The sequence below is a fragment of the Mastigoproctus giganteus genome, chromosome 1 (genome assembly GCF_048544385.1).
Source record: "Mastigoproctus giganteus isolate SK-2022 chromosome 1, ASM4854438v1, whole genome shotgun sequence".
NCBI classification, from domain to species: Eukaryota; Metazoa; Arthropoda; class Arachnida; order Uropygi; family Thelyphonidae; genus Mastigoproctus; species Mastigoproctus giganteus.
This window is the reverse complement of record NC_143575.1, coordinates 97,842,871-97,856,170: the sequence shown is the minus strand read 5'-3', so window position 1 is coordinate 97,856,170 and position 13,300 is coordinate 97,842,871. Positions and strand designations below refer to the sequence as shown.

General features: G+C 34.3%; 1 protein-coding gene across 1 annotated transcript in view; it reads right to left on the bottom strand.

The window, feature by feature from the left end:
* LOC150091031 (uncharacterized) overlaps positions 1 to 13,300 on the bottom strand; it is a 556,951-nt gene that overhangs the window by 109,524 nt on the left and 434,127 nt on the right. Inside the window, 1 exon segment of the mRNA XM_090373962.1 lies at positions 6,223 to 6,300. Within this exon segment, the coding sequence (XP_090230088.1) occupies positions 6,223 to 6,300 (78 nt within the window).

The following is a 13,300-nucleotide window of genomic DNA, read 5'->3' as shown; positions in this document are numbered from 1 at the left end:
TTTAACATATATTTTGTAACTTTATGTATTTTTCCAGTTATTTATCTTAAATAAAAAAAATTATTCTTAATTCAAAATCTGTAATGTTTCTTCTGAATGAAATAAAATAATTACTTTTTTCCCCTGATTCTATTGCCAAACTTTTATTGTGTATGTTTTACATATTATTTTCTCAAATTTATATTCCAAATAGTTTTTATCTTGACAGACATCTACAGCAAAATCCACCCCAGGGGCTCACATCTGGTGAGTATGGGCTTGACACACCCAGGATCCTGAGCTGGATATCATCATTCTTCTCTTTCTTGGCGATCCCTTTCTATTCTCTCTCTCTCTCGTCGTAACTTGGGATTTTTTTTTTTTTTTTTTTGGGCTGGTGCAGCATAAGCCTCAGGCTTCCTTGCACCATATGGCTAATAATAATAACACCACTACTACTACTACTACTAATAATAATAATAATAATAATAGTGATGCACTAACTCTCATTGTTTTGACTTGTGGTCTTTTGGCCTGCACTGTTTTAGTCTTTGCACTATCTTGACCTGCATGGTGTTTTGACATGGATCCAAACAAGGGATCCAAACCCAACATTGAGGTGCAAAAATTAAAGGCTTTACATGATTAATATTTATAGTGCAGGATCATGAAGAAAAGACAATTTTATATGCCTATATTTTTTAATGTATTGTGCTAGCATTGGTAAGTCTGGTTCATAAACACAAAAGACAGAGGTTCAACCTGTTGAGCATATCTGAAGTATAATCCCTGTGCATCCAAAGCTATTCACAGATATGGATTAAAGTTAAATCAAAATTACAGCTAGAATTTCTTCACACATACCCTAGACAGAAGCTGTAGTTTCAGCATTCAATTCTTTAAAAGTATGTTGGTTATTCCTGTAACACTGCCCTTCAGGAAACTCCTCAGGAAATAATCACAGAGATTCAGATCCAGTGAGTGCAGTGGCTAAGACCATCCAATCCTCTGTCTTCAGACCTCTATCTGAAGACAGAGAGATTCTCTGGCTTTTAACTTCTCCATTAATGCTGGCATGCCCCAAATTTCAGTTCTTTCTTTTCCTCTTGTATATTAATGGCTTTCCAGTCTTACTCATGACAGCACACTACATTTCACCTTCCAGTTTGAGAGATCTCATCTATATGGACAGCTGCAACTTCTCAAATATCCACCACCAATTTCTTAAATGCCGATCTCCAGGTAATTCTCTAAAGGAACAAATAAAACATAATTAATTTCAATCCTTTTGAAACTCAGTACTATCTTATTTCTCACAAAAAAGAATCTACTGCTCCTATGCTTAATTTTGATGATACTCAGATTCCCATACAAGATCAGGTATCTTTTTAGGGAAGAGAGATTATAAGTCATGGGAATACTGTGACTTTTATTCTCTCTTGGCATAAGCACATCACAAATACTGCTTCCCATACATCAAAAAACTGGGATTTATTTTTTACTCTCAGCGTTACTTTTTTCCCAAACAAACTATTCACTCTGTACAAATCTCAAATCTGCCATGTTGTGGAATATTGTTCACACATCAGCAGTGGTATTCCCAATATCTCTCAAACTTTTTAACTTTATTCAAAAGAAGGCAGGTTAATTAATGACTGCTCTCTTACTTGTCTCATAGACAGTTTCTGCTGTATGCCTTTTCTATAGACACTTCCATGTGCACTGTTCTCTTGAATTGGTATTTTTAATTTCCCCCAATCTCTTCCAAATCAGTCCAAATATGTATTGCAAACAGTTTGTTCTAATTTACTGCCCAACTAAACTCACAAAATCAGCATTTCTTCTTCCTCATTTATCTCTTCTACTTCTATTTTCTGGAATAACCTTCTTTCACACATACTTTCTGAAATATGGAGCGAAGGCTGTCTTCTCAGCCTTCAATCCACATGCAGCACGAAGTATCATACATCCTAATACTTACATGTTTTTTTTTTTTTTTTTTAATGGAAAAAAAAATTATACATATCAAGTAAAGATAACCTATCCCCTGCAGACCCATTTAAAGAGATCTAAGTTAAGTTCCATCACAGACTAGAAGAAACTGTAGTCCTTTCAATCGAGATTACAGTGTACTAATTTGAGGTAGAAGGAGTAGTGTGTTACCCACAAATTATTCCAGGTTTTTCAGCTTGCACTACATTCAAATAAGCCTGTGAACACATAACACACAATGGCATAATACGATCTAAGTCAGGGGTGAGAGCAACCTCCAGCCAGCGGGCAAACTCCTACTCGCAAACGTGCGTAATCCAGTCCACGGTCATTTTCAAAATATATATATAATAAACAGCCTGCCATTTAATATATATTTGAATTAATAGAATTTCTGACATAAATTTAGAAAATATTCTGCACATTGCTACAATAAATATTAATTCACTGATAAAAATAAACTGTATCAAATCTCCCATTAAATATTATAAAAATAAAATATTGCCATTTTTGTTACTGGAATTGTATTCATATTTTGTTACTATAATTGCATTTTTTCAATTTTATCTTGAATTGATATTTCATTTTTCCTATTAATAAAATTAATTATATGTATGTGTATGTATAAATATTACAATAAATTAATAAAACTGTTTATGACAATTTTTTCCATTATACACCATTTTAATAATCCTAAAAAATTGTGGAAGCTAAAAAAAATTTGGCCGGCCCATGTGTACCTCACAGACATTTTATTTGGCCTGCCATTTATAAAGGTTGCCCACCCCTGGCTTAAGTCATTGATGTTCTTGCAACAGTAGGCACATCAGAAACCAACCAACCAGTAATGCCACTGAATAAACAGTTTAATGTGAATCATTAAACTGTTTATTCAGGAAATGAAGATGGCATTTGCTCTAGATCAAATGTTAAACATCACACTATGCATTTTTCAATATGCAAAGGCAGCTTCATGACCATGGTGGTTCTTGCACAGATGGGTTTTTTTTCTTTTTTTTAAACTTAGCTACTGCAACAACCATTTCACAGATTTCCTTAGGCTATGAATAATCACTTACTGTACACAAGCAATATCCATCACAGAACGAAATTTGTTCATATTTCTTTATTAATCTTTCTGGACCCTTTTGTGACCACATCTCATGTTAAACTTATGCTGCACTATAACAAAACCGCTAGTTTAATAAAACTTTTCAAAAGAATAACAATACTGCTCAGGAGTGTACTCTATCTTACTTATAGCATTTGCCTGTTGGGGTGAATCACTAAGCAGTAAAAAATTCCCATGTCTCACAAGCTTAATGACACAAAATTCACCAAAGCCAGGTCCAAAACAAAACAAAACAAAAAAAAAAAAAAAAAAAAAAAAATATATATATATATATATATTTTTTTTTTTTTTTATATATAGTTAATATAGTTAAATTTATTTAAATTTACTTAAGTTCACGCTGAGATAACATGCAAATTCAGCTCAGGGTCCTGCTATAGGAACGGGTTTGCGATCCCGGGCATACCCGAGCCACAACTTATATCTTGTAATGTCTTTAAACTGTCCTACACTCTTTATTTTTATTTCTCCGAAATTATTAGGGCAATCCGAGGACGTAGGAGAAACTATTTCTTATCTATACCACTATTTTTCGCCTTTGTGGAGTTCAGGTTCTATTATTCCTACTCCTTTAGTTTTTCTTCTTACTATCTGCATGTTTCTCAATGCGTTAATTTAATTTAATTAATTATTTTTACCGTATCCATCACATAGGGGGCACCACATATTATTTTGACGACTATTACATTATGTCCTAGATACGGTCAATATGTAGTATGTATTATATATTTAATCTTATTTTAATCATTAAATTACGTTCTCTGTCGGGTCAACGATGATTAATATATGCTTACATTTATATTTTACTTATATTTCTTACCTTTGATTCTAATATTGCTAAATTTTATTATCATCTTTCGTTTTATATTCGATTTACTTTAGGCCTATACTGGTTTATATTTGGTTTAGATTTAAATTACTTAGCATATATTGATCATCACAGAAACAGAGAACCTCTTGTCGTTTTTTGCCTTCATTCTGGGTGGTTGGCCCCAGTTGACGTCATCTAGATTGTCGGTAAAAAGCGATAATATTTTTTTTTTTTTTTTTTTTTTTTGCGTTATCTTAGGTCCCTGATGGTATTATTGTTGGATTTATTTGCTTATTCTTTCTATTATCTGTAATATTATATATATATATATATATATAGGAATGTTGCATCTTTTCTTGCTTATTCTGTATACATGGGTCTTCTTTATCTTCGCCTTCTTCCCACATTTATATGGGGTCAGCAGCATTCTATATACCATGGGTAACTGGTCAAAATTTTGAAGTCATTACTGGAAAAGGTTCGATGACACACGGGGTAAATAACTGGAGTTATAGTTTAGAGTAACCAAATAAGAGATTTGCAGTATGGCTGACATCAGGAAATATGCTCTTTTCAGAAGCCAAAGCAAAGTTTCTAATATGTGAGTAACACATTTAACAAGCATTTTATATTAGTATCTTTGGATCTTATAACTGAGTTTGACTGTGTGTTCTATGTCAACTATGTGTCCTTTCCTATGGTTTATTAAGTTTTAGGACCTTCTTTCTAAATGTCAAGAAAATATTTCGAGTCACCAACTCAATCTTAGAAATTTGTGAATTTTAACCAGGTGTACAAAAGATAGTCCATCTGAAAAGAATACAGTAAAAAACAGAAAAATGTGAGGTGAAAATTGGAAAGAGAGAAAAAGAGAAAAAAAAGTAAAATAGTTTATGGGCTGATTAATGGTAGTGATAATGCTCTGAACCTTTGCAATTTCATTTCTTTCTTGGAGATTTAGTGCCAGAATCACTCTGAGGGACAAACAAAATGGACAACTGTCAAGGGTGCCAAGGAAGAGATAGGATGGCATTTTCTTTAAGTACATGTATATACTGAATACTAACTGCACTTGTTCTGCAGCAGTATTAAACTTACAATACTAAGTTTGTAAATTCAGCAGTATTATTACTGTTTCTGTGTTAGATAGTATTTCTATGTAATTGTTAAGATGTGCTACATTTACCTAACTAATGTATGATTTACCTAAAATCATACATGTTGTTTACATGTATGATTTTTGTTCATTTATATAATAAACTGGCCATATTTGCTCCATCTTACCTACAATTTACAATTGAAGATGTGTAATATTTTTCCCAATGTTTTGGTCATGACAATGAATTTTGCTACTACTGCATGTCATCAAGGTGAAGTGTCAATGCAATTTCTCAAAACTCAAACTTATACAAATCACCTTGAGGTCAATGATACAGTTGGCATCAATTGTCACACTGCCTACTGAAAATGATTATGCTCACTATCAAAATCTACAATTGCATTGTAGTTTGAGTAGTTAATAAATTTCTGCTCAAATGCAATGTATGATACATATATAGATATTTGAGGGTACATGGGCATAACTGTTGAAAAGGAGGAGGAAGAGACATGGCTGCTGAAAACAAAGTTAAACTTTTGATCCTAAAATGATTAACTTTAATTCAAAGATAAAATTTATCTTTAATAGACACACAAGTATGGAGATAATCAATTAACCACACCATATAAACATAACAACAAAAAATAAAATAACTTTATTATCTGCCTAAAGTAAACTGTTTAATTTATCTTTAGGCAGATAATAAAGCAAAGTTCTATTACATAAGACAAAGCAAAGCTGGCCCAACTTGTGTTAATAGTAGCAAAATGATGCATGGACCAAAGTTTATATAGTATTAATTTTTTTAAATTTTGATTTTAATTATTATTTCAACTAAGTATTTACCCAATACTCCTTTATATAAACATATATCATGATACAATGATATGGCAAGAGAGTGCAAATTAGATTTTTTATTTTTAATGGTAGCAGATAAGTATATACATAAAGTATAAATTTATCTTTGCTGTGGTAACCCTAATAAAAATATACATACGATGCACAAATATATATATATATATATAATATCTATATCTTGTATATCTATATATGCAAATATCTGTTAGATTGTGAGGGATAAAACTGAGACTTCTGTACTACTGTATAAATAAACAATACAAATTTTTTTTTTATTCAGCATTTTTAAAATCAGGCTTCTTACATGCAGCAGTTAGAAGGAAAGAAAGCCAGAAAATAAGCAGCAACTACCTTCTTGATGCTTGCCTCCCTGATTTTCTCCAAAGCTATTCTGATCTTTTCAGCCTTGATGCGAGCTGCTTGTTCAGCCTATAGCAGAAAGACAGAAGACAGTAAAGAAGTGGGATCCCACCACCACTATATAACCTCCCTATGAGATCAGTAAGTGCAGAAGTTTTGTTGAAAATGAAGTGAAAAGAAGTCCAATTAATTTGGAGAATAGAGGTAATGAGCATCATTATTAATGATCATCTTGCAATATAGTTGATTTTAATCAACTAAATCTCTATAAAACAAACAGCAAGTGCAATATGGGCAAGATTCATAATATAAATTAATATAAGAACATATATGAAGAATTCCAAATAATGAAAAGGAAAAACAAATTGGCAGAATCATTTAGAAATTATTGTAGTATATTTTCAAATTGTAACAAATCCTCTCCACAAATATGTACTAAAGGTAGTTTAAAATACATAAAAAAAAAAAAAAACCTTCAGCAATGAAGAATAACAGAATCATAATAAAGAAAACAACATAACTTAGAATACTGAAGCAATGCTAACAGAAATCAGATGATAAAAGAAAAAAATAATAAACAAAATGCCACTGTTTAAACTGATTAAAATGAATTAAAAACAAACTAGAAAACAAAATCAAATCCAAATGAAAATTAGTACTAACAACACACTTCACAATGCCACTTAGGGGAGGGGGGAACTAGCAATGCTAATATTTCAAATCATTTATCAAAACTAATAACTACAATCAATAACTGCATTGCAAATATATTAAAATCCAAAACATATCCATTATTTCACCATTAGCCAAAGGATCATCGATCAGATTCTCCTATGAACAACAGCCTCAATAAATGTCATCAATACTAAAAAATACTCACCTTATTCTACATTTTTATACTCTTATTTTAGAGCAAAAAAATATACACATATTACACTACAGCAGGGGTCCTCAACCTTTTTTAAGACACAATTTAAAAGTAAATGGAAAATTATTGCACCACCATCACCAACTTAGTAATGTATCATAAACTTAGCAATGGGTATGAATAAAAATCATTATTTTTTACCTGTTTACTCATTATGGCCTTATTTCTTTTTATATCATAAAATTCTGGTACAACAGCATCAATAACCAGTTATTGGTCATTGTTTTTATTAGTCTCCTTTGGAGCATGGGGGTTCAACTGGGCCTAGGCTGGATAAACTAATCTTCTAAGGTACTGCTGCAAAGAAGAAGGCTAAGTCTATTCTTTTCTGCCTTGAATCCTGGAGCAGACTTCTCAGCCTTTGAAATAAGGTTCTGGAAAGCATGAGCTACAGAGCAGAACATTATTGGTGGCATTAAACACCTGCTCTGGCAGGTAACCCTTCTCTTGAATCTGTTCCTTCAGTTGCTCACAAAACATTGCAGCAGCATCATAATCTGCTAAGGTTGATTTCTCCACAATTTTCATATTTTGATTACCTTAACTCTTCTTAAAGTTTTCAGATTACCATTATTGGCTTGAAGATTTGTCTTAGGCACTTTCCTCCTCTTAAATTTCAACAAATGCCTGTATAACTACTTGGTCTTCTCTTATATCATTTGGATACTTAAATTACACATTTTTCAGAGCCTGGTCTTCTATCAATATATTATAATAAAGGATATACCTTTCTTCATTATTATTACAAGGTATCTCTTCATAATTAAAAAAGTTACTTCCTTTATTATTAGTGTTTTCATACAGCAAAAGAAAATTTGGATTCATCCCAATTACACTAAAGGAAACAGAAACTGATACACATGAAAGTGTTCCAATTTTAACCAAAGCTGGTGATAATGTTAAGAGTGATTATAGAAATAAACGATAAAATTTTCAGAGGATCTGATTCAGTAATGAAAGAGATATAACATTGTTTCAGAACAAATTCTAGATTTGAAATTATTCTTTTTTTTTCTTTTTACGTAAAAAATTAATTTTTTCAAAAGTTTTACTTTTAAATTTATCATATTCCTAGCATAAAGAACAACAGCAAAGAGTTCTTTACCTACGTAAACTCTAGAAGGAAAGGGATGAATCAGATTGGTCCACTGGATATTGATGGTTCAACTGTTGAGGATCCCGCTCAGGTGGCTAACAAACTAAATGAGAATTTTACATTTACATTCACACATGAGGAGGTATTCAGGGAGGGAAATGCCAGAGGTGAGTTAAATCCTGGCAGTGAGCTAAATGATTTTGTAATAACTGAGAGGAAAGTGGAGGAGAAATTGCTGAAGATAAACATAAAAAAGGCACCTGGGGTGGATGGGATCTATCCAGTTATATTAAAGGAGGCAGCAAACCTTTAGCCATAATTATGAGAGTTTCTTTGGACTCAGGGGAGGCACCCATGGACTGGAGATGTGCAAATGTGACCCCAATTCACAAAGGAGGATCAAAGGGCGGCACAAGTAATTATAGACCTGTTAGTTTAATTAATGGAAATTAATGGAGGCACTGGTTAAAGAAGCACTGCAGGATCATCTAGACAAGACTTCAGTTATAGCTCGGATACAGCATGGTTTTGTTAAGGGAAAGTTTGGCCTGACCAATTTGATTGGATACTATGATGTGGTCACAAAGGAACTGGATGCAGGGAATAACTTTGATATCATATATTTGGATCTTAGAAAAGCTTTTGATACTGTTGCACATGGAAGACTGCTGAACAAATTGGAGCAGTGTGGCACTGGAGGCAAATTGCTGCTACGGATAAAGGGATAGTTGAGTGGGAGAAGACAGAGTGGTAATCAATGGACACTGCTCATCGTGGACTAATGTTATTATTGGAGTCCCTCAGGTTTCAGTGTTGGGTCCATTATTGTTTTCTGTATTTATAAATGATATTGATGATGGTAAATCAAGCTTAATGTCCAAGTTTGCACACGATACGAAGGTTGGCAGGGTTGTTAAGGACACTAATAACAGTACGCTGGATCTAGAAAAGTTGAGCAGATTGGCTGAGAGGTGGCAAATGAAGTTTAACATTGACAAATGTAAAGTACTGCATATGGAAAGAAGTAACCCCAGAGTAACATATCAAGTCTGTGGTACTACACTGACGGAGGTAGAGAACGAAAAGGACCTGGGGCTAATTGTGCAGGCAGATATGAAGTTTTCTGAGCAGTGTAGAAGGTCTGCAAGAGTAGCTCATGGTGTCTTGTCAATGATATACAGGAATTTTTCTAGCAGGGATAAGGTGATTATCCCCTTGTGCAAAGCAATGGTCAGGCCACACCTTGAATACTGTATACAGGTCTGGAGGCATCATTTTAAGAAGGATGTAGAGCTGTTGGAACGAGTACAGAGAAGGGCAACAATATAAGTGAATGGAATAGCGGGTTGCTCTTACGAAGAAAGGCTTAAGTTTTGCAAATTACAGTCTGGAGACTAGGCACCTGCGAGGTGAGCTGATTGAGGGTGTATAAAGCCTTGAATGATTTGAGCATGCTCAATGCCGATGGTATTCTCTTCTTGCTCAAAATAATCACCTGAGAGGGCATAAATTCAAACAGGAAAAACAGATGTAGGATAGATGTGCGGAAATTTGTCTTTAGCCAGTGGGTAGTTGGTTGGTGGAACAGACTTGCATCCTTTGTTGTGGAAGTCCAAATACCTGTCCAGCTCAGCCTTAAATAAATTTAAGGCTGAGCTGGACAGGTATTTGGAATGAATGGAAGGGTGAAATGGGAGCGTTTTTTTTTTTTTTTTTTAATTGGCTGATGCTGCATAAGCTTGCTTTCTTGTATCATATGCCTCTACTAATGCTAATGCTAATAACGTCAAGAAGAAAACACTCTTCACTAACCAAAGATGGTTAGCCATCCTACCAGAGGCAGATTGTTATTCTGTGATACAAGTTTGGGGGAGGGAGGGGGAAGAGAGAGAGATGTCTACAGTTCAATAATGTTAGACACAGCAGCAGTAGCGTAGGAACGCCTTGGCATTGGGGCAGGTGCCAAGGGTGACAGTATCAAAAGGGCGCCACTGACAGGACATATCAGTTCTGTGCCAAGCTATTTCAACACCCGAGGCTAGCTGACGAAATGGCACCCCTAGATGATGTCGCATGAGGATGAGCAGAGGGCGGGGTGAAAATTAATTTTTGCCAAATGGCGTATTTACAGAGAGGGATTCAAGTCTGCATGTCCATAAATCTGAGTATATACTGTTAGCAGCACTTGCAGTCCAGAACGTAGCTTTGAAGGGACCATTCAGGCGACCGCTTCATCAGTGCATGTATAGAAGTTCGCAATTCATGCATTGTGTCTGTGCGTGTAGTGCAGGGTTATCTTCGACGTCCTCCCCAACATCGGATGGAAAGGGCCCGTGTTAGAATTCTGTCGATAACGCGAGGAACTTTAATGGGCTTTTTTCACTCTGTGGCTGAGTTAGTTGGTCTCAGGCGTAGAGAGCAAGGTTTTTGCCTCCAGAAATTGGAGGTTTCTCATCTAGAAAAACAGGCAAATCGACCAGAGAACACACGCAATTTACAGACACAAATAAGAAATTACAGGTGCCCTTAATATAATAATTTGAATTTAAATTCACGCATCGTGTATGTTCTACGATACTTAAAAGGTTAGAAGTTAAATAATGTGTATAGTTTTTTGTGCTTAAAAACAGGTTATCGTGAATATTGTGATTTATAATTTAAATAAAACAACAAAAGCCCAACAAACCAGAGCCTACTGTCCGAATGTGGAATATGCCTTGATCTGCCCACTGGCTATGACCAGCTCGACTTCCTGGGGTGTTGAACAGGTAGTGGGATATGTTTTACCTAAATTGCTTGAAGGCCAGCAATGCGACAATGTTATCCAGTTAAGTCTCTTATATTCGTTATATGGAAAATTTTCTTCATTCTATGGAGACTATTTTAAATGTAATAACCAAGGGGAATTGGGGGGAAAAAAAAAAAAATTCCTAAATAGAAAAATTCATTAGAAAGAAGTTTATTAACCAGAGGTTCGACTGTACTTATTATTATTTATTATAATTTTACCAATTATCGAAAAAAGGTACGTAGCCATGAATTTGCCAAGGGCGCCAAAAACCTAGTTTGCCTCTGCACAGCAGGAAGGGGGAAGCACACATTTGAAGACTGAATATAGGATCTTCCAGAAGGCATCAGATACATCAAAATGACTGATGTGTCTGATGTCTTTGTCAAACAGGTAAAGCCACTTTTGCCCACGTTAGTAGAGCCCAATACAACCCCCTCACACCATTTGCAATCATTTTATGGAAGTGGGACTGCAATCTCAAGTTCTGCCAAACTGTTTGTTCCTCACTCCTACTCATCTTTATACATGGGTTGACACTGTCAACCCATGTTTATGACTTATGACACTGTCATAAACCCAGTAGCTATCCTGATTTTTATGAATATGGGTAATGCAATGTTCCAACAGGATAATGCCTATCCACATAATGCCAACATTACCAGACTGACTCTCCAAGATGTGATGTCCTCCCATGACCTGCAGGATCGCCAAATGTGTTCCTAATCAAAACGTATCTACAATTTGTGGAAGACACCTAGCCTCAAATTCAATACCTGCACTTTCAATCCCTCAAATGAGAGCTCAAGTGTAACAAGCCTTGGAACGATAATGGCATGTAGTATCTGCACACTAGTCAGTGGTTGAATTCAAGCAGTGCTTATATTCAAACAAAAAGGTATAAATTGGAAATGTTAATGTTGTTCAAAAGAACAGAACATTTTGAATTTTGAACATTAACATTTCCAATTTATACCTCCAATAAAACTTATTGTAATCATTTGTAAATTTAATTATCTATTTTTATTATACCACTTAACATTACTACCAACTATGGTCAAAATCAGATCACATTTTCATGGTGTTCCAGCTTCCATTTCTTTTAGTATAGTAGTAATTTTCCTACATGTATTCATGCACGTGCACACACGTGCACAGCACTTTCCATTTTTTCAAGTATTATCCTTACTATAACATCATTCTTCTTGATGGTTCTAACAATCAACTAGTTTGCCAATATAAGGCTTTCCACAGGTGCCACTCAACCTCATATAAATTAAACAAACATTTAACTTTCTCCTTTAGTGTTATAATTTTCCATGTTCCCCTTCCTTACTTAATTCATTTTAGCACTTAGCTGTGCCCTCTAAGAAAGCATGAGACATACATTCTAGGGCACAACTAAGTGTTAACAGACAACAAAAAATGCAAAATACAGGGCAATAATACAGCATGTTTCATGCCACAGAGTTCTCACCTTAAAAACAGTCGAAGGAGGGAGGGAGAGAGAGACGAAAAGGTTACCCTCCACAGCCATAAGGCCAGTTTGGTATATGTGAAGAAATGCGGTGTAGTTAGGTAAGTTCAATGGAAAACATTCAAGAAAACTATTCTCTCCAGAATTTTTTTTCTGAAATAAAGATTAAACTCTTTTACTGATTTGAAAGTACATATATATTTTTTTTTTGGTCTAATTTAACTTTTTGGAACATTCTGGAACTTTTTGAAATATAATGGAACATTTTGGAACTTTTCAAAAGCAATGGGACAATGCTTTTGACAATGTCCTTCAGAAGATGGAAAAATGTATGGAGCAATCTTTGGTTATATAAATAGGTATGATATGAACTCATCGATTCATTCTGGCAGTAATACTTAAACCTCAAGTAAGTTAACAATATCACTAAGCAAAAGATTACAGATTAGTTCTCTTTGCTCAGTGATTTGACATGAGAAAAAAAATTACAAAAAATAAGAGTAATGCATGGAATTATTTTCCTGCGAAGAAAACAAATGGTAGTCATCTGAAAAAGGTTAATACTGTGAGACAGAAAATTGCAATAAGGACAAAATGCCACTTAAAAAAGTATCAGAACAACTTTTGTAAAAAAAAAAAATGGTTTCTGTTTCAACTTGATTTTTATCCATGTTCAAAAGTGATCCTGAGGACTGCATCAAGATCATACATTCCCTTTATCCCCCCTCTCACTTTTGATGACCCTGAAAGAACAGAAAACAAAACTGCTAAGAAAACAAG